This window comes from Nyctibius grandis, chromosome 30 (genome assembly GCF_013368605.1).
Source record: "Nyctibius grandis isolate bNycGra1 chromosome 30, bNycGra1.pri, whole genome shotgun sequence".
NCBI classification, from domain to species: domain Eukaryota; kingdom Metazoa; phylum Chordata; class Aves; order Nyctibiiformes; family Nyctibiidae; genus Nyctibius; species Nyctibius grandis.
Window position 1 is genome coordinate 3,212,804 of NC_090687.1, and position 21,671 is coordinate 3,234,474.

General features: G+C 46.5%; 2 protein-coding genes across 12 annotated transcripts in view; one reads left to right on the forward strand and one right to left on the reverse strand.

Annotated features, from left to right (window-relative positions):
• Positions 1 to 360: 360 nt before the first annotated feature.
• Positions 361 to 7,037, reverse strand: LOC137674711 (hemoglobin subunit pi). Its single transcript, XM_068420317.1, has 5 exons — positions 7,026 to 7,037; positions 2,637 to 2,769; positions 2,346 to 2,523; positions 1,060 to 1,264; positions 361 to 489 (listed from the first exon to the last, which is right to left on the reverse strand). Exons 3-5 carry the CDS (start codon positions 2,438 to 2,440, stop codon positions 361 to 363), a joined length of 429 nt encoding a protein of 142 aa, XP_068276418.1. The 5' UTR covers positions 2,441 to 2,523; positions 2,637 to 2,769; positions 7,026 to 7,037.
• NPRL3 (NPR3 like, GATOR1 complex subunit) overlaps positions 6,155 to 21,671 on the forward strand; it is a 41,984-nt gene continuing 26,467 nt past the window's right edge. Inside the window, exons 1-7 of one of the 11 annotated variants that reach the window (XM_068420299.1) lie at positions 6,155 to 6,333; positions 8,099 to 8,168; positions 10,008 to 10,050; positions 10,136 to 10,191; positions 11,859 to 11,897; positions 15,520 to 15,649; positions 19,034 to 19,108. In XM_068420299.1, the coding sequence (XP_068276400.1) occupies positions 6,216 to 6,333; positions 8,099 to 8,168; positions 10,008 to 10,050; positions 10,136 to 10,191; positions 11,859 to 11,897; positions 15,520 to 15,649; positions 19,034 to 19,108 (531 nt within the window). In that variant the 5' untranslated portion in view covers positions 6,155 to 6,215. Of the gene's footprint in view, positions 6,334 to 7,112; positions 7,139 to 7,609; positions 7,758 to 8,098; positions 8,169 to 10,007; positions 10,051 to 10,135; positions 10,192 to 11,151; positions 11,519 to 11,858; positions 11,898 to 12,680; positions 12,726 to 15,519; positions 15,650 to 19,033; positions 19,109 to 21,671 lie in introns of those variants that run through there. The other 10 variants (XM_068420306.1, XM_068420307.1, XM_068420300.1 and 7 more) reach the window with 10 other exon arrangements.

The window sequence follows — 21,671 nt, forward strand, 5'->3', positions numbered from 1 at the left end:
TTATTCCTACTGAATATTATGTTATTCCCATTGAATTTCTACAGCTTAGCACATGAATTAGTACATGAATTCATTAGTACATGAATTAGTACATGAATTTACACACCTTAGTATTTTCCCCTCCATACTGTGTAGACATTTCAGAACACCCCTGCCTGAACAATAAGGTGTAGGTGGAACAGATGGAGATGAAAGCACGGAGACCATAGCTCCCATTTGAATTATTTATTGGGTTTTGCAGATGACTGAGCCCCTGCATAGGGGATTTGAGAGGACTGCATAGGAAGGGGTGAATACCCCAGAGCCTGGCAGCTGGGGGTGCACCATGGATGCGTGTCCCTCACCCTCTGTGGAGGCCATTTATCTGTACTTCTCAGTCAGAACAGAGGAAACACTGGACAGGAACTTGTCCCACGCAGCATGAACTTCTGGGGTGAAGTCACTGGGATAGCGGGCAGCCACGGAGCACAGGATACAGTGGGAAAGCAGCTGTAAGGGAAAACGGGATGAAATCCATCATAATCAGTAACAGATGTCAGTCTAGGGGTCTGCAATGGAGCTTGGTCCCAGCGTGCGCTGGGATGACAACCACGTGTCCCAACCAGGTAGCGCTGCTGCCTGATGCTGTGTGTGAAGAAGCAGAGTTGTCTTTGGTGTAGGGCAAAAGGCACTGCTTGATCCCACTCCCTCTTCCAAATGTCCCTTCCTTCCTCACCAAAGGGTAATGCAACAAAGTGGAAATGTTTAGAATTTACTAAGATTTTGTTCAAGACAGGTGATATAACCTGTCGTGTGAGGGAGATTCATAAATTACAACCGAGGGAGCAGAGACGCGAGTCTGTCTAACACAAACCATAGGAGCCCCCTGAGCAGTTAGACCAGAACTTTCATTAAAAGATCCAAACTCAGGTTAAAAATCAGGTGGGGAAGAAGCAGCGATGTGAGTTGACAAGGCTGCGCAGTGCAGTCAGGGATCAAGCTGCCATTAGCCAAAATGGTCTGTGGTCTCTAGTTCTGTGTCCACAGTTTTCACCCCTGAAAGTCTCTGTGCTCACTTACCTTGAAGTTCACTGGGTCCACCCTGAGGATGTAAGCGTGCAGCTCACTGAGTTTGGCCAAAGCGCCTCTAATGTCATCAACGTGCTTCACAGCTTCCCCGATGGCATTCATGACCTTGGAGCCATGACCACGAAGCTGAGCTGAGCCTTGGCTGAGATCAAAGTGAGGGAAGTAGGTTTTCGTCTGGGGGTAGCTGAGGAAAAGCCTGGAGGAGAACATGAGAAGGAGATTCAGCAGTGGAAGTGACATGCATGAGAGGGCAAAACCTGAGAGCAAGTGCAGTGTAAACCCGCCAGCAACAGAAGTGCCCTCCTTCAGTGGTTGTAACAGAGCTTTGGGATCCTGAAGCTTGCATCAAGAAGGTCTTTCTGCTCTTAAACCTCTTCCGCAGTATGTGCAGATTAGACAGTGGGCTAATCTGTACGTCCTAGAGAAGAATGAAATGTTAAAAATAATTTTAAACTTAATATTTTGGGGGTTTTTTTTTTGGGTATTTTAAAATAAATAATAGCCCTAAATTGTCACTACATTTTCTATATTAGATTGTAAGCCAGTTTGCAGGACCTTCAAACTAACACGAGCTGAACGAACCAGAATTGACAGGAGTGGCACCCAGAGTCCTGGAAGAAGTATCACAATACTTTATATTGAGCTGTAAATAACATTTAAATAACTTTGAATAACATTATAATTTCTGAACAACTTCCAGACTATTATGCCTTTTGTGCCAGCTTGATTAATTTGTATGAATTTTGGATTACTTCATGCAGGGGGTCCAGTTGTCTTGTTTCCTAACAGTTTGTTACTTATCAACTGGAACAGTAAGACATGAGTCTGCAGTGAATTTAGTGGACAGCTCTTCTCTTAGTGCCTAGAAATTGCAAGAGAAATTGCATTACTTATACAGAAAGTGCATCACTTGTACAATAAACCACTTCAAGTTCATTTCCTAACAGTGATAACCCTATTTCACGACACTGAGTGTGGATGACTTTGAATTCCTCACCAGGGTCCTGGCTATGAATTCTTCTGAATTGCTATAATGGGAAATAAACCATTAGAATTGCTCAGAAAATTACGTTTTGATGTAAGATTGTGAAGCCATCTATTAGCATTTAGTAGCGCAGATATAACGCCGGAAAATTACATACCAAACAACACAGAGGTCATCCACCAACTCTCACTAGACCCAGTGTGCTCTCACTCACGCAAGTTTTACACGAGATGCATCCTAACAGCAAAGCCAGAGAAAGCACCCTCTTCAGAGGGGTTCTGGGGGGACTTACCTCTCCAGTGATTCTGCCCCGATGGCATCGGCTTGGGTAGACACCTTGGCCCAGATGGTGACCACGGCAGCCTTCTCGGCTTGAGTCAGCGTCATCGTGCAGGAGGGTGCAGGATCAGGCTCCGGCTCCGTGCAATGAACGCTCACAGAGCAGGGTTGGACTCGTGGCCCTGGCAGCCCTGGTTATAAAGCCAAAGGGGAGAGAGGACCTTGGCGCCTGTCCACGCTCATTGGTCACTCCAGAGGCCCACCCAGGGAGGTGGGAGACTCTTATCTCCCCATGAAACAATACCTATTTCGGCAAGGGTCAGTGCGCTGGCCTCCTCGCTCGCTGGCGTTATCAGCTTCTTGCTTCTTGACGTAATGGCTGTGTGGCCTGAAGAAATTGTCTGGACACATATTGATACATGAACAGAGAGATAATGCTGGAAAATTCCAGCGACGGAGCGTTAGGACACATCTTTAAGCTGAGGAGCATATGGACTTCAAGGGTACTAAGAAAAATCTGCATTTTCTGCCTTGCTCCACAGATGCGAACACAAGACCAGGCCTTTCTGTGCTGTATCATACATGTCCAGTATATGTGGCTGCCACGTGGCACAGAATTTCATACAAAATGATTCATAAGTAGTGCTAGGGACAGGCTAGGAGATGTGCAGCATAGTTCAGAGGGGAAGCGAGACCTTGATTTTGTGGGAATAAGTGGAGATTTTGCCATTTGCTTCAGCACTGCCAGGACTTCACTTTGCCAGCCTCTTGCAAAGGATTAGGGACGCACTCTGCAATTGATACTGCTTGTAACAGCACCGGTAGTAATGATTCCTACGGGTACAGGGAGGGAGAGCTTATGAAATTGAGTATGGTCCTAGAAAAATGTGTGTGTGTGTGAGAAAGCCCAGTCAGACCTTTTTTTAATCACTAAATGTCTCACACTGCATGTTTTTGATTTCTAGCTGTGTGATCTTACTGTTAATTATCCGTCATACTGTAAAATAGCCCTCAGCACCACAGCCAGCGCTGGCGTGCGCTGTGCTACATGCTGGACACACACAGGAAAGCCTGGTCCCATGATGGATGGCTGGTAGCTTCAGGGCACGGGTGCACTTGATGGGTGAAGGCCCGCACAAGCAAAGGGAAGAGCAGCACAGGTCTGTAATCACAGAGCAGTGGGCAAAGTGTCAAAGAAATACCCTGCTGGAGATGGTGGCTGCTGAACCTCTGGGAAAGAATATCCTGCCAGCACATGAAGCAGAGGTAAATCTCTCTGCTGCCCTGATAAAGTCCAGCAGCCGCACACATCACCCCTGAGCGCTGGCAGCCGTGCACGGGAAGCTGGCTGGTGCAGTCAGAGGGGTCGGGTAGATAGTGCTCTCTGCCCAGGCAGCCCTGCACGCTTGTGCGGAGGAGGTCGATACGTGTCAGCCAGATTCCTCGCCAAGCCGTGTCTGTGGTTCACAGCGATGCTACCGGCTGCTGCGGAGGGTGCTCCCCAGACACGGCCGTACTGCTAAGACGAAAGCCCTTCTAGGGATCTAATGATAGTTGGGTCACGCGTGCATTGGAGCACGTCCAGCCTACAGCTATCTGTGCCAAAGTACAGGTGTCACCCAGGAGCTGCACCAAACTTGGAGCCTCTCTTGGGAGCCACGGTGTGGCTGTGCCGTGCTGCTGGGCAGGGGAACCTGGCTGCGGCAGGCGCTGGGTTTGGGTGGGAGCTAGGCTCCCACGTGTGCTGTGCTTATGGTGCGGGTTTCTTCTGTGCCTTCACATGGGGATAGGTAGGTCCTGGTGGGAGAAGCGTGATCCTCGGCCACCTGCCACAGCGTGACATGGGGAGTGACTGTCTCTGTTCTCACATGGACCTCTCAGCCAGGTTCCTCCATCCCAGTGCTCCACCTGCCCATGGGGTTGTGAGACGTGGAGGTCCTGGCCTGAGCAACGCAAGGAGTTGGACAACACGATCGCTGGTGTTCCCCTGCTCACAGGACCGATACTGAAGCTATGTCCTCTGTGAAACCCCACCAGACCTGCCTTCCTCTCTTGCTGCTGCTTCTCATAGTTATAATTCATACACCTATAGCAGGATGTCCGCCCTCGGGCAGATGATGAATCTTTGTCATGAACCTGTGAAATGTCACCAAAGGTGACACCAAAGGTGATTTTTAGTATTAACATAGGTCTTTTTTAATCCTGTCCCCAAAGCAGGCTGCCAGATTTTCTCATTTTAAAAGGCAGAAGCAAGAAACAGGCCTGTTTGCTCATTATAAAAGCAGGATTATAATTTCTGTCAGCCCTGACTGTAAATGCAGAGACCGATTGAATGGGACCTCCATGAGATCAGGGATAACTTCCCCAGCGGCCTGTATTATCCATGGGGACTGCCTCCCCCTCAAAGGGAATTCCTGTGGATAAGGTGGCCCATACGTCCGCTCTAACACTGAAAATTTTTGGGTGTATTAAGTTTTGGAAATTTGAAAAGTAGCATCTAAGTCCTGGCTTTATTCTTCGATTTCCTACCAGCTTGCAACACTTTGCTTTAACTAAACTACAGCCTCCAAGAGCTGGAAATGACAAACGTGTCTGTAATTCGCTATTTAAGAAAGTACAATTATGCTTTGGGGCAGCCACACTGGGAAATTTTAACGTAGCTGCCCAGCGCTGGCGGAGGAGGAATGCTCTGCCGTGATAATACGACTGCTCTTTAATCACCCTCAGACAACTCCATCCCCTCAGCGACACCTTCTCTCGCTCCAATTGTTATCGCCAGCCTAGCGGAGAATGGCCCTGCCGATTACCCCCCACGCCGCGGGTGCTCATCTCCCTCTTCAACCACCCATCGCTGCCCGATGCCCCGGGGGGGAACTGCAGAGCAAAATCCAGAGAGGGGATATCTCAGAGTGTTCAAATATCTAAACAATGCGATCAAATACAGAGCAATTTGCATGCAAAACCCAAGACATGCTCTGATATTATTGCTGATAATTTCTGACCTCGGTTAAACACAAAATAAGACGAAGGCACCAGGACAGCTGCCAGGACGTTACCCTTACTAACTTAGAGGCAGGAGTAAATTTACAGGAACCACGAGTCAAGCTGTATCAGTGCTGTAAAGTGCCCTGAGATCATGCAATGAGTGTGAGGAACATGAAGCGAGCCTCCCCGTGAGCGCGGGGAGCCAGGCCTGACCCCACAGCCTGCCTCCCACGGGCACCTGGCAGTGGCTAACGCGCAAGGGGGCGACGAGCCCTTACTGCTGTTTGCCACCAGCTTTTAGGAAAGTTCTGGAGGCGTTAATGACTGAACGGGCTGAAAGGCTACAAATGGCCCAAAGGCGATGAAAAGAAACGGCAACGGGTGGCCCAGGCCTCCGGCAGCCCCTGCACAAGGGCTCCAGGGCTGGCACCTTGGCCGGGAGGCCACCATGCACTGGCTGTGTGCCGGGCTGAACTGGGGGTCCTGGGCTGTGCTGGGGGCACTGGGCTGAGCTGGAGGGTGCTGTGGGTATGTGAAGCACTGGAATAAACTGGGAGTGCGTGGAACGTGAAGCGTTAGTCTGAGTTAGGGGAGTGCTGGGGGTGCGTGTGTGTGAGGTGCTGGGCTGAACTGGGGGCACTGGGCTGTGCTGGGGGCCGGGCTGTGGGGTGCGAGCTGCTGGGCTGAACAGGCTTGTGAGGCGCTGGGGGCCGGCTGCGCTCTGCCCGCAGCCGGGAGACCCCGACCCGCCTGCCCGGCCCCGGCCCCGGCCCCGGCCGCGCCAGCTCCGCCCCGCCGGCCGCCGGGAGCCGCGGGCCGGGCCCAGGCAGCGGCGGAAGCGGAAGGCAGCAGCGGCGGGCGGGCGGCCTTCCTGCGGGCCGGGCCGTGCCGTGCCGGCATGGGCGAGAGCACCAGCCCCATCAGCGTTATCCTGGTGAGCTCGGGCAGCCGCGGCAACAAGCTGCTCTTCCGCTTCCCCTTCCAGCGCGGCGCCGAGCACCCCGCCGCACAGGCCAGTAAGTGCGCGACGCCGCGGGGCCCGGCCCGGCCCGGGAGTGGGGCTGCCCCCGCGGGAGCCTCCGCCGGGGGCTGCTGCCGCCCGTGGGGGCCCGGCACCCCCCACAGCCCCTGTGGGGGCCTGGTATCCCCCACGCACCCCTCACACCCCCCCACGCCTCATACCTTCTGGGGGGGAGCCTGGCACCCCTCACACCCCCCAGGTGCCCCGGCACCCCCCACACACACCCCTCTCACCCCCCAGGTGCCCTGGCACTCCTCACACACACCCCCCTCACACCCCCCAGGTGCCCCGGCACCCCCCCCACACACCCCTCTCACCCCCCAGGTGCCCTGGCACTCCTCACACACACACCCCTCACACCCCCCAGGTGCCCTGGCACTTCTCACACACACACTCCTCACACCCCCCCGGTGCCCCTGCACCCTCCCCACCCCCCTCACACCCCCCAGGTGCCCCGGCACCCCACACACACCCCTCTCACCCCCCAGGTGCCCTGGCACCCCCCACACACCCCTCACACCCCCCAGGTGCCCTGGCACTCCTCACACACACCCCCCTCACACCCCCCAGGTGCCCCGGCACCCCACACACACCCCTCACACCCCCCAGGTGCCCTGGCACTCCTCACACCCCCCTCACACCCCCCAGGTGCCCTGGCACTCCTCACACACACCCCTCACACCCCACCTTAACTGAAGCACGTTATTGCCAGGTGTTGTTACCGACCCGGTGCCTGTCGCTGTTCCTGGCCAGCGGAAGCGGTGCGGGTTTTAAGAGCTGTGGAGGAAAGAACAGGCAGGGTGAGATGGGAAGGCTCCAATCTGGGAGAGGGGACTCAGAAGACACTAACTGAGCTTTAACTGATGAAGGGTAGAAACTAAGAGACTGTAGTCCCTTATGTTGAATAACGAGGTTTCATTTCTTCTGAAAAATATGAACGCGGGACCGTTCAGGTGCCAGCTGGCTGCTGTGGAGCCAGTGTTGGTTGTACCTCTTCCTCCAGCATCCCCATCCCGGACAGCACCTGGACCTGCCTGCAGCCAGGGAGCCCGCGGGCCGGAGGCAGGATGCGGTCAGGGTCAGGGTCAGGGTCCCACCTGGCCTCGCGTCTTGGTGTGTGGCCTGGAGGTGCTGCGGAGCGATGAGGCTGTTTGACTGGGGTCGCTTGCTAACTGCTGTATGTCATGAGAGGCTTGACACCCCTGTTTAGGTTGTGAGTCACTTCTTTTACCAAGAGAGAATCATCTTTAACCCCCTTTTTGTTTTTATAGGTTAAATCTGAAAACGTGGGGTTTTTTGTCTGGCTGCTTCCCTCCTGCTTTTTGTCGGTAAAGGATTTCGATGCCTGGGACTGCAGGAGGGGCTTCTGGAGCATTATCATTGTCCTGAAACCTGAGCAATACTGAGGGAAATGCATTGGTCAGAATTTTATTTTCCACTCTCTCAAACTGCAAACTGTTACCTGGTACTTGAGAGAAAAGTAATTTCTGTGAATGTTTTGCTTTCTCCTCTTTACCCCCTGAAGATGAAAACCTTTCGTCTATTTTTTGATGTGTGTTTTGAGTGAGAATGGAAAAAACAAGATCTAGTAGTTCTGTCTAAAAAGGAAGGGGCTTTCTGCATTTAACATTACTTTTTTTAGATCTCTGTTATAGATAGTTTTAAAAGGGCACAGACAATTATTCTCTTAATGCACTTATTTTAATGAACGCTTTAAGGAGATTGTTCCTTGAAAAAGCTGCCTTTATTCTTTGTTTCAGATAAACCAAGAAGTCGGTATGCTGTCAATAGCTCTGGTGACACCACAGAAGATCAAGATGGGGACTCCAGGTAGGGGAAAACATTTCTGTTTGCCTAAGAGTTTGAAACAGAGGTGAGATGGCCTCTTGCTCACTTGCCTGCTAGTTCAGTAGGCAGATCCTCTTGGACTGTATAGAAGACAACTTGCAAAGAGATGCTTTAACGCCAAGTTATGAGCAAATTAGTGCTTAGTAATGAGGAGTTTCTCATGAGGGAATGCTACTGAATCTGTTGTTTTCTGAGCAAGGTATAGGTCAGGTATGTTGTGCTCATTAGAAAGGCAGTATTACTCTTTCAAAACCAGGAGTATTAATACTTTGGCAAAATTCCCCTTTTCTTTACCTGCCTACCTCTAACTGGGTGTATTATTCAGTTGCCTCAAATTCTCCCCTAGCTCATGTAATTGTTGTATGGAATTGCTGTGCACTAATGAATAACTAATTTTGTTTCTCCAGATATAGCTGCCCTTGTGTCTGTGGAGTGAAACAGTAGCTCAAAGGCATACTGAGACGTTAAGATAGTTTTTCAATTACAGGAAATCAGTGGGCAGCAAATGCACTGAAAATAGGCAGTGTGTTGTTCAGCATGCATGTACGTACGAATAGACCCTCTAATTAGGTTTTGTAGAAAATTTGAAATCTGCTGCATGGTTCTAAATTTATCACTATCAGATATGAGGCAAATCTGGGAAAGAAAAAGGGTTTTTTTTGGTCTCTTGGCCCATTGTTCAGTTGCAGATCTTTTTTGTGATATGTGTTTTAATCTCCAATATCAATAAAACTAGGTAGTTGCTGCTCTTCTCTCGTACACGAGTAAAAAAGTACTCATCACTTGCCCTCAAAAAAGAAATTTAGATCACAACCTTGCAAAGTGTAAGCTTGTTTGTAACTTTATGACTGAGAATGGTTTAGCTGAAATTAAAATCACCTGTGACAGTAAATGTCATCAATTCATACTCAGTATTGTCATTCAGCCCATGGGGTGTTTTTCCTCACCACTGTTACGAGTTTTTGCTGCCGGGCTCCTGTTTGGAGCGTGTTTTGTATGTTCCCATTGAAGATCAGGCTGGAGAGACCAGGAATGGAGCGACTGGTTTTGTGAGAGCCATGCCTGTTCCCCAAGTGGCAGCTCTGTCCGTGTGTGTTCGCTCTTCCACAGTGCAGTGGTGCAGCGGTTCTCTTCCTGAAACACCCAGCTCAGTGGTCCATGGAGAGATTTCATCAGCGTAAAGTCCAGTCTGTTTTCTGGTGGTGGTGATTTTCTGATCAGAGTTGTCCTCGATGAAAGTAATTTATTAAGTCGTTTCATATTATTTCTGGGAGGCTTCTTCAAGGAAGAGTTGGCAAAAAGATTCCTTTAAATTGCCGCATATCAGTAGCATCTGTGGATGTTTTTGGTGGCACAAACGGAGTCTTTGGAGCGGGCAGACTGCTAGATTGAATTGATGGTATATGGCAAGTTTGATAATGTTGAAGTGTTGGATCTTTCCCATGTTTTCATGTTCAGTAGCAAAGGTTATTTCAGATTTATCTTGTTGCAGCAATAGTTTTTATGAGGGTTGGATTAATCCCTTTTTATACTGGATGGCTGTCTTGAATTTACTAGCAATCTAGCACCGATTGTATCCTAAATAAGGTTCACTATTGCTTTTTCCCTAAGCTATTGGAACCCAGATCCGATTACTTTTGAGCTGACCTTTCCTGGAGCAGTTGAGGTGTATTTCTTTATGGCCTCAGAAAGGAGAAGATTAGATCAGTTTAGGTGCTTTAACTCTCCATTTCCATAAAGCATATTTGTATGCATAACTGGATTTCTTTTAGCCTTCAGACTCAAATTTTCTGGTCATTGTTATGCTTTTGTTTCTCATAGACAATTGCAGCCTACTCATGACAATCCTACCTCTGGGTTACTGGTGTGTATTTGCTTGTTATTAATTTCTACTCGATGGAGCTGTGTGTTTGACTCTTCAGAACATAGATTTTTCTTCCTTTTAAAAGCAAGTCAAGCAGCAAAAGTGGTTGAGGTGTGTTGACGGTGGCCATGCAACAAAAAGGTATTCAGAAGAATTTGTCACTGTCAAAACAAATTGCCTGTTAAGTGTCTCTGTTGGCTTCTTCTCAGCCTTTCACCATTTGCTCTCTTCAAAACCATCCTTCAGTTTTTGAGTGCTTTCACCAGTAATACATGCCCCTTATGGAGATACCTGCCAGTCTTTTTTTTTTTTTCCCCTCCCCTGAAAAAATGTGAAGCAGTTACTGTTTTGAAGCCATAGATAATGCTTTGTTAAATTGGTTTGAAGTGTTTTTTGTAGTTTTTCTGAAGGTGGTATAGTCAGCAAGCAAAAGATCTCATGAAGATGCACGTATAGTAACATATGTTACACCAGACTTTGCATTTTTAGTAGCATAACTGACTAACTGAAGGACGTTTAGCAAGTTTGACAGCATTGATGTAATTAATTGGCCAAACGCTTCTGTTATAAAAAAAAGTCAAGTTACTGACAAACAAGGGCTTGAATGTCCCTTTCTAACAAACAGTAGCTCTCCTGTGATAACATTTCTGTATCCTCTGTCCCTCTTTCACTGGACTCCAGTGTTCTTCCTTGTATTTGTTGTGAAAGGCTTCCTTTCTGTAAGCCTGTGCTTTTCCATTCATCCATCCATCCCTTTAAACACTTCCTTTAATATCACCCCCTTTCTGTAGTTTGTTGTTTGGGGTTGCTCTAGGTTCCCTTTTCAACATGACCAGTAGAAATCTGCTGTCTTTTGGATTAATTATTGTTGGAGGTTTTCATTTTGTCTCCCCTTTCTAACATGGGACAGTATAAAGCTTCTATCAGATTAATTTTTCAGTATATTTAGGAAATTTGTTTCAGGAAACAAGTCCTTTTTTTCCTTGTTATTTGGGAAAAAAAGCAGTTGACTGTTAAAATAGGTGTTTGTTTCTGATATAGAAGTGAGTACAGCTGTGTGGTAAAGAAGGTTTTCAGGTTCTTTGCCTTGAAAACTTTTTCAGCCTACTCTTGCTAAGTTTGTGCTTATTGCCTGGGGCGGGCAGAGACAGAGAATGACTTCATGCTTGTGCTGTGAGTCTGGCCAGCCTTGTACCTATTGTTTAGATCCCTTGGGGGAGCAGCAGCGGCTCCATGTGCAAGGCCCTTTACAGAATCCTGGCTGTGCATGCAACAATAAATGTCTGGCATCCTCTTTTTCTAAGTCTGGTGGGTATGGAAGCTCCAGAACCAATTATGAAGAGCTGTGGGTCATCTGGGGCTGCGCGGGATATTCCTTTGGTGAAAACGCTAGTAATATTCTAGAAAAGAAACTGAAGTTTAGAATCTGCTCTAAATCAGACTGCAACCTCTTCTATTTTCTTTTAAGGTAAGCATGAATTAAAAAGTACGGTGTAAATACATCTCCCTAAACGCAACGTATGGTGGGAACACGTTAGAGCAGCCAGTGTTAGCGAGAGGACTAAAATGCCTTAGCCTGTTTTCTCTGTGTTGTCAATCTAAGCCTGTAATATATCCCTGGAATTCACCTACCATTAACTTTTGACTCTTCTCAATAGTTATATTTCCTTTACAGGAGTTTAACCCTTAATTTCATCCTAGTTTTTAATATTATCTTTTTTTTTTTTTTTTTGTATTTTGTGTACTTGCCTCGTTTATTTTCTTTTGTTGTGTTTTGTTTTGTGTTTATGGCCATGTTCCCATTTCAGAGACCAATGTCCTCTAACTGATGAGCAATTGGTTTCGGGGTAAGACCAAACGTTCTAAACAATCACCTTTGTCTAGAATGGCTTTCTTTTCTCACCATCCTTTTAATTGTGCTTTGTTTCTGGTTTCTGTTTTACACCGAATTATGAGATAATTATATGCTAAATCACAGCGTCTGTAGGAAATGTATGGCTAAAGGTTTATGCTAGGTTAATTAGAAAGGTCCTACTAACATTTCTGTGCTTCCTGTAGGGTATCCAGAATGGGTGTGGTACTGTCCCTTCTGTGAAGTGAGAAAAGTTGTGATGCTCCGAGAATGCAACAAGTATAGCCTTGGCAGTGTAGTTATTCCAACAAGGAGCCCTAAAACAAATTGCTTTCTGATGAGCAATGACTTAAAAGTGCAGATCAGTGAGTGAACTATTTAATCCTGCAGTAATTATGGAGACTTCTTCAGAGATCTGGTTTTGAGCAGCTGCTCTGGTTGCTTGCTCTTGGTGCCCCACTAAGCTGAACTGGATGACTGCATTGTACCCCCTTTTTGAATGTGTGGAGGGAAAAGTGCTTCTCTCTGCCCAGGGCCCCAGAAGCATTAAACTGCATCTCTAGTCCCTGCTTAACATAAAGGTGCTCACCTAGATACTCAGCTCCCATTCTAAACTACCTCAAAGAAGAACTCTTTATAAAATCCTTGCTTTGAATTCCTGTGGCATATAGAAAGTTATTATCTGTTCTTAGGGGAAAAACTGAATTTGTTTTTGAGATTCTTTTCCCCCTCCTTTTCCCTGTGCTAAAAGCTGAAGCAACTGTTGTTTCCGCTGGGTTTCCAGAGGAGATGCTGGTGACAGCAGCCGACCTGCACTAGTGGGGTTTGTATCCTACTGCTGGATCGTCTGCTGTTGCTGCTACATTGAACTCGTGACAGGAGTAGCAGGATATTTTGGGCAAATCAAAGCTTTTGTTTTTTGTATTTAGTTTCTGCCTGCTGAATTCCATAGTACAGGAGGGGTTTGCTTCCCTCTGGAAATCACAATGCTCAGTCTGAGCTCATAAAAGAAGGGACTGTTACTGCCCAACTGTGAAACCTCATCTGCTTCTAACAAACTCTTGGGCTCTGAGAAGTCAGTATTTTTAGGTTATCTTAATACACCCCAGAGATTAGAAAATCAGTACTAAAATATCTAAAGTAAAAGTGTTATTTTCTAAGATGAGATGATGAATTGAAATGAAGCGAATAATGTACCTGCTGTCCCTCAATCTACCATCCTGAGGCCTAAGAAATGGATAAATGATGTAGGTGTTGAGGGGAAAAAAAACCCAAACCAGCAAAACCAATAAATCTAGGCTGCTAGATGAGGAGAATGGGGCTGGAGTCTGGGTGATACCAGGTGTCTGCACCCATGAGGTAGCACCCATGTAACCCATCACAGGGTTATCTTTCCTGAGCGTGTCATCTGGCTGCAGTTGCAGTACTCTCCCAGAAAGTCTCTGCCAGTGAGAAGATACTGAGGACTTTACAAACTCAACCTTTTAATCTCCTCCTCCCTGCAGAGCCCCATACAAGGTGGGGCAGACAGGGCTGCCAGTGTCATGAGCTCTCCTGGGGAACGGCTGAACTGTTCCATTCAGCACCACGTTTCTCTGTTAAAAGATCTGCTGGTGTAATTCCTTGTAAAAGTCAAATCTTAACAGTGGTGAAAGTCATCCTAATGATCATTTTTCCAGCTCCCAAGGTTATCCTTTGCCAAGGCTGGGGGAGGGAAGAGTAACTCACTTCTTACCAGCCAGCAGGCATTTTCTAGTTTACTCTCCTTCTCCATCTGCTCCCCAAAACATACGCTCGTTTCGGATCCATCGCTATTACAGTCGTCCTGGCTCCGTGATGAGCCTATTAACGAACACAGCTGAACAGGGCAACACGAGGGGGAAAAGCTCACTGCTGTCATGGTGACGCTTTTTCCTATTTTCAATGTGATCTCCAGGGACTGTCAATCCAGGTCCTGTTTGAGTTCTTCACAGACTCTGGGTGTTGTCCAGCCCAGTGCAGTGTGGTGGCCAAGGAGCGTGGGCTTAGTGGCCCCAGGAGTCTCTGGCTGGTCTCCCTGTCTCTCTGCTTGCCCTTAGCTGTGTTTGGAGCAGAGCAGCCAGGGATTTGGAAGTTTGTACGCAGCTGCTCCATCCGTAAGCCAAACATAAGGAGCGTGCTGTGGTCAAGATGACCTGTTTGTTCAAACACCAGGGGCTTTGGCAGTTTGTAGAGCCCCTGTGCTGTCCTTCATCTTCACTATATGTAGGTCTAATAAAAGAATTGCCCCCGGGTCATATGCAGATGGATACGCACAAAAGACCTGGCTGCGTGCATTTGTCTTAATTTCTGTAGTAGTCCATAACTCAGAGTGAGTCAGGAGTATGGTAGGTTAATTCCTTCTGTGGGCATCAAGGGCTCACTTGTGGCCGAGAGATAAGGTGAGTGCAGCACACACCCATGCCTGCCCTTTCCTCTGAGCGATATGGGGTTATCTGGGACACCTGCCTGGTGGAGGGGGATGGTCTGACAGGGACACACATCCCTGAAGGTAAATAAAGAAAATGAAATAAACACTTCCGTTCTTAAAAACCTGGTCTCATCAGAAACTGGTTTGAAAGTAATTTGGTTAAATGGGAGCCTCTGAGAAATCAGATAAGGAAAGAACTTGCTAATATCAGACCTTGCACTGCTCCCATTCTAGAAGAACAAGTTCCCTCCAGCAGCTAACTGAGGTCCTGCTCCCTGTGGATTTGAGCTCCACTGTCTCAGGGGACACCCTGAGGAAAATGAGTGTGTGTAGAGACCAGACCAATGCTGCAAGGCCATCAGAAAGGGCAGTTGCAGAATTCCTCCCTTGTCACACTGGATTCTTACCTCTTTTTTGCAGTGGTAGCTGTATTTTACAGGGCAGACTCCTTGTAGGTACTTGCCCTCCTGTCTCGCAGCTGCCTTCTTCCCACCACCAACCCAGAGCAATCCAGTGACACCGTGGTTGGCGTTGGGAAGGGTCTGCCCTGTCACAAATTTGTCAAATGAGAAAGCCCAGGTGAGGCCAGGCAGCTCTCAGGAGGGTGCCGGTGGTCTGTTGACCACGGGTTGAGATCTGTTTGTTAAGTGAGTAACTTTGAGTCTTACTGATCAGATTTGGGAGAGGAGGGATGAGCGTTGGATGTATGTTTCTTCTAATTGAATCAGCTCTTTCTTGCCTTCCCCTCTGCCATACTGGGTGGCTTAAAGATCTCTGTTGTGCTTGAGTGACAGGCTGTGTCAATATGTAGTTGCTTAGTAAGTTCATTAACCTGCAGCTAAATCCAGGCAATGGCTAACTCGAGCTGTTTTTATATTTAAGCGAACTGCATCTAATCTTTCCAATGTATTTTGCTGAGCATGTAATTAAATAAGCATGACCCTGCAGTCTTTGTCGTGAATGCTTCCTGTTTTATAATTGTGACGATCTGAGAGATGTAATTAAGGGGTTCTTAATTTTCCATAATTGGTGGTACTCTGGGTACAGCAATTTAGACGCAACTTACAATGCTTTAAAAACTTACAAGTTAAATATATCTGTATTTGGAGGAATATTCTGGGGGTATGCTTTTTGAAAATTGTAATAACTTCTGTTTCTGCTCTTCAAGGTTTTCGGATGTCATCCTGGCAACAATTTTGGCTACCAAGTCAGATATGTGTGGCAAAAAGTTTGAACTGAAGATTGATAATGTTCGCTTTGTTGGCCATCCCACCCTGCTTCAGCATGCCCTTGGGCAGGTACGGGACGAGGGAGCTCCGCTCTGGGGACCTGCTGCCTTTTCAAACTGCCTGGCTGAGTTAGGAAACTTCGAATTCAGAACGTGCATGTTGGCTTTTGATCCTGTTTTTACTTCCTGATGCTCAAAGCTGTCTTTTACTTACTTCCAGATAAATGCAGTGAGTGGCAAACTGAGGGAGCTGAGTCAGTGATTCACAGAAACCCCCTTCTGGTTACTGTAGACGAGCAGTGTGGGTAAAGAGAAGTTACACTAAGCAGTCCAGCTCAAAAAGCTGTTTCTCGCTATGTTAGTTATTGCAAGTTAGCTTTTTAGCACCTCTAATTAGTATGGCAGTTGAAAAAAAAAAACAACCCACCCCAAACCTTTACAAATGCTAGAATCCACGTCAGCCTTGTTTGGCTTTTAACTCTTACTGGTGCTGAAGATGATTCACAGAGCTCGGCTGGAATAGGTAGGATATTTAAACAAGCCTAGGATTTTCTTGTGGACAAAGTCAGGCTGCTGTTTGCATTGAGACCTTGCTCTGTGGTCTGTGTTTTAGCTGCTTGGAATGAAAGCAGTTGCCACCTAGGCTATGGAAAAGGTCCTGCTTAAAGAATTTACATGCTTCTATGTGCAAAATATTCCCTGTCCCATTCCTTCTTCCTGATAGACTGTAAGAATGAGCTAGGCTGTGGTAATTTCTGAGTGAAATGCTGATCTCTGTCACTGAACTGCTTTGTCTCATTTTTCATCAAATTTACTAAATCGTTCATTTTTCCAGGAAAAAAAATCTGCTTTCCAATTCTGTTATCATTTCTATCTATAATTAGAGGTGCAAACAGATTGTTGGCAACTGCTGCTTGATATTTAGAGGACCAGACTGCTTTAATCCAAGGGAGGAGCTGGCCTCAAGCATCAAAAGATGCTAGTGTTCCACTTTCAAAACTCAGTCGTGAGTCTACAAGAAATGTGATGGAAGATCACCAAGACTCAGTCCTCGAATGTTTAAGCTGTTTTGGAAGATAGAATTCAAGTGTCCCCAAGCTGTGCAAGTACATCAGCAGCCCCAGAGAAGGCAAGTGATGAACCAGGCCCAGGGTCCCTACAAGGACCCCAACCAGGAGCAAAAGGAGACAGGACCAGAGACAGGGCTGGAGGACAAGGCTGCAGTGTACTTAACAAGGGTCCCTCCAGGAGACAAGCTACCTACGATGACATAGGTCGAAGGTCCATCCAGGAGACAGGGTTGGAGACAGGCACATCTGCAGGCCCTGGGCTGAGCTTAAATGGGGCTCCAGGGCCGAGCTTAAATGGAGCTCCTGGGTCATGGGCTAGGGTGTGTGTGTGGACCCCCCTGGGGCTGGTCAGGGCCATTAAGACCTTTGGGTGCCCTCAGGGCCCTGACAGCGCTGGTCTGTTCTCTCACAGTATCAGATGCCTTTATTTTGCTCATCTCGTCTGAAAGGCACAACTTCCTAAATGTGGTGTAAATGAGGATGAAAATTTGTATTTGCATTTTTTCACCACATATTATTATACATCCTCTCCACTTCCCAGTCAGTCTTATCCTAATTGCATGAAATACCTCTTCATTTTCTATTTGTCTAAATAAAATTACATCTGGGTAAATAACTGAAGTTATAAAGTGCTGTAAACACTTTTTTGTTACTTCATGTAGGATCTCCTTTTTGGGTGTGTCTTATCACCGCAGTAGGCACCCCAGAACCTTGTGGTGTCCAGAATCTTCTAGACGTGGCAGCCATCTCTGCTACTTCATTTGAGTCTAAATCTGGGACCCTTTTGCAGTTAGGAGGAAGCTAGATGGAGCTCCTTTCCCATGGAGCAAAGGCAGTGACTGGAGTAACCTGACAGTCTCTGGTCTGGGTTTCCTCGGAGTTCATACTGCAGTAAGTTAATCCACAGGACAGCTCAGCAAATTCTTACTCAGATGAGATTCAGGAGTTACAAGAGCACGAAGATTTAATCCTGTGTGCCAGACTGCCTTTTATGTAGCAATATTCTGAATTCTTCAAATTCCTTCAGCATTTTTTCTTCCAGCTTAGTCTTTTCTTCTTTTTTTCTGGACAGGAGGTGATATGAAATGTAGCCTGCATCCCAATTGATGTTAATGGTGGTAGTTTCTTTGATTTTAAGGAAGGAACAGGATCAGTCCCTACACTTACATTTCCAAGTATTCAAGTTCACAAAACATCCTGGAACCTGTAACTCCACAACAAATAAACTTAGTAAATTGGCTTTACCACCCTGCCGTCACTGCCTTTTTGATACAACTTACACTTTAGAAAAAACAATATATATTGCTGCTTTTAGTTTCTCTAATTTTTAAGACTTCTGAGTGAAAGCACTCAAGATTTCAGAGTTCACTGGTGAGCGGTTCGTTGCTGATGCTTGGGACCTGTCAGGAGGGGTGGATGCAGCTCTGCTTTTGCCAGCTTCGCTGCATTTGCCCCGTCTCAGACGGGGAATGCAGAATGCATTAGCTATGTATGCACATACGTTGGGTAGAGATCCAATATGAGGTCAGCCGGGTGTTTGGCCTGGCAGGTTATAGCTGTTCTCACTAGGAATTGGATGGGTGTTCGGCGAGGAGCTTTGGGGTGGCAGGAATGTCCTCTGGATTTTGTGCTCCATCTTGTGGTGACGCTTGCTCGATTCAGAGTGCTTTTAGTCTCGGATGTGCACATTCAACTTGCTCGTCTTGGCTTCCACTGTTCCTCCACACCAGAAAGTCTGTACCTGCGTCAGGGGCGAAGCAGAACAGGGGGGCTGAAGAATGAGTTTGAAATGCTGCAAGAAGGGAAAATCAAACCTTTTATTTTAGTACTGTGTAAATGTGTGAGCTTGAATATGGGCAGTTCTAGAGCATATTTTTTCTGATAAAAGCAATAGTTTGTAACATGACGGAATCCAAATGGGGACTTTAGGAAAGGGAAGAGTAGGTGTGGCCTGGGATGAGAAATCCACTGACTTCTGTGTAGTTAACAATATCTATAGCAATTGTGCTAAGGAAAATTTAAATCTAGGACCCCTAATGACGCTAAAATGCAATAGTAAAGACACCTAGTAAGACTGCTGTCCTAACTGATACTCATTTCCGTGGTCGTGACCAAAATGCTTTGGTTTAAGTCTTCACAGCTTCTCAGAAAAGGCAGTGTTGTAGAATAACTGTGACACTTTAGTAAGAAAGTAATCATAGTTCTATTTTTTTACAAGTAAAATTTTGATGGTATAATTTAATTTGTCTGCTCTCTTCTGTCAGCAAACTGTTACTTGACTGGGTTAGGCTTTTCTTCTTTCCTTCCCACCCCGCCTTTTCCCTTCATTGGTGGATCCAACTGACACTAACCTATGGGATTTTTTTAAAAAAAATATTTTTCAGGTATCCAAAACTGATCCCTCACCAAAGAGAGAGATGCCCACTATGATTCTCTTCAACGTGGTGTTTGCACTAAGGGTAAGGGACTGTCTTCATTCCATCTGACAGTGGGATGTATAAGAGAACTCAGTAGACTCACATTCCAGTAATCTCTTGTAAAATGTTCAGTGCCTGATTTCACTGGGATACTTTAATTTGAAACAACAAACCTAAACAATGTAGAATATGACACTGACAGGTGGGAAAGTTTTCCAGCCCTGTGGAAAACAAGTACAGTTGTTCTTTTCGGGACATTTTCTAGAGTTTTTGGTTTTAAATCCTCAGAGTGTAAAGGCATGCAAGAAACCACTTTGCAAAATAGATATGAACCCCGTTTCAAGTCCTGTATGTGTCCTGTCTTCTGTTATTAGTGAGCTGGTAATCTGCTGTGATTTTTCTAGACCCTGCAATTGAGGCTTGTCCAACTAAGCTGTGCAAGAAGGCAGCCTGGGTCTGACTGTCCTGTGTGTCAGATGCCACTCTCTGTACATAACTGCTCTACTCCTGCCCAGGACAGGACCAAATCCATACAGCTGCACTAGCACGTTGCTGAGCCCTTGTGACTCCATGCAGCTCAGACCTTGGTGGTCAGTTCTGCTCCCGAAGCAGAGGCAGCGTGGACAGAGGCTTATGCTTGGCCAGCCTCAAGAGTCCAGTACCCACTATGGCCTTGGTCAACCCAAGCTTGCTCAGTGCAGAGTCATTCAGAAACCTACTCTGGCTCAGAACAGCACTGTTTAGAGCCCTTACTCATGCTGTATGATAAGAGACATGTGCCTTTGCTCAGTGCCTCTAGGCTTTTTATAATTAAATGGACAGTGTTTGAAAGCTGCCTCCTCTTAGCAATGAGATCACTGTAAAGGGAGAGTGCCAGGGAGCAGCGGCTGTAGCATTCTAAATGAGAAGAAGGTACAAGTGAAGAATAAGTAGGCTTTGATGCTCAGCAAGAACCTGGAACAAATACCTAGTTTTTGCTTGGAATTTTTTTCAGGCCTATGCTATTGACTAGATGTTGGTATTTGTGTTAAAGGATCCTGACTTGGCTAATTTGGTGGTATAAAGCCCTAGAAATTTAATTATGTTTGAGCAGTATTTGATTTCTGAGCTCTGGCTTTCTGTTCCCAGCCCACAGATTGCATCTGTGGAGCCATCATATTATTTTTGTGGCATGTACATGTATGAAGAAACATTTTAAAAATGAAAGAGGGAGTTGGATTAGCTGTCTTCACGGGATGGTTGATTTTTTGCTCGACTGGATGTAACATCATGATTCAAAAGCCTACAGCTCCCTGCTTGTGAAATGACGGGGTTTTTTCCCTTTTAGCACTAGTACTTTTCTTACTGCTGGCTTTCCAGTGGTGACTAACATGGACATGGCCACAGTCTGGATGGCTTGTCCTCAGTTGAAGAGCAAGGTTTCACAAAAGACAATTATCCCAGCAGTCAGTCTGAAGCAAGCAAGCAATCCTTCACGGAGTTCTGCTGGGCACCCAGTGTTGCACTTTGGGACATTCTTAGGTCAGGAAGTGCCAAATGTGCAATACTGGAGTTGATTTTAGATTTCACATATTAAGAGACATTAGCTTCAAGAGTTTTGATGTTCTGGTGTATTGGTAAAGCACCGTGCTTTGATTGTAGGTGGGTGTGTGTAGATGCACATACAGACACAAACGTTCATGCACATTGAGTGAGGTGGAAGCAGAAGGGTTGAAACCAGTGCTCCTTCATTCACCGTATTGCAAGAGCTTAGTGAAGTGCAATGAAGACTGTATCTAGCCCACATTTGTATAGAATCTAATTTCTAGTGGTTCTCCTAGGAGAGCTTGCCTTCTTTGCATTTGTGACTGTGATGATACTGATGTAATTGTGTGTGTAATGCAGCACTAAATCATATTTGCCAAATGAGACACTCTTAGTTCACAGAGAGCTGTCAAGTTTCTGGAAAGTGCTGTGCAAGAAGCAAGTGGAAATTTTTTCCTTGCGTGGTGTAGTGCACTGTAGAGGGTGGGTGGAGGCATTCTGAGATAACGATGAGAGTCCATCTGCAGTGGGCAGACAGAGCAGGCAAAGTCCTAAACGCCCTAATCAGCACTGCTCCTGCTGTGTTTAAGCTTCAGGGTTACCAACGTGTCGTGACTCAGCAAGAACGGTGGAATCCAAAAATGATGACTCACGGTTTGCTAGTTTACATGCCAAGTTATCACTTGCTAGAACTGTAAATTCTTTTAAATGTCTTAACAAACATGAAGCAGCTGCTTACTCAGACTGGAGCCACCGAGTCCCCCCCCGTCAGCTGTACTTACACGAAAGATAGCACTTGCATTCTGGCACTTGCACAAATGCAGTGTTAGTAATAAGCCATATTTGTGAAATATTTGGAAACTTAAATCCAAATTAATTCTGTTTTGGGATCAAATTGTTGATCATGTGCTGGTAATTCTTACCTAGTTACTGTCTTGTCAGTATATAAGACAAACACCAGTATAGCAACGTGGGGCGAATGGGCTGTATTAAAGGCACTGCAGTCCTTATACTCCCAGTGAATTTAACCCGAACATCTGCCTGCTCAAATAGCTTGACACTTTCTTTTCTCACTGTGTGA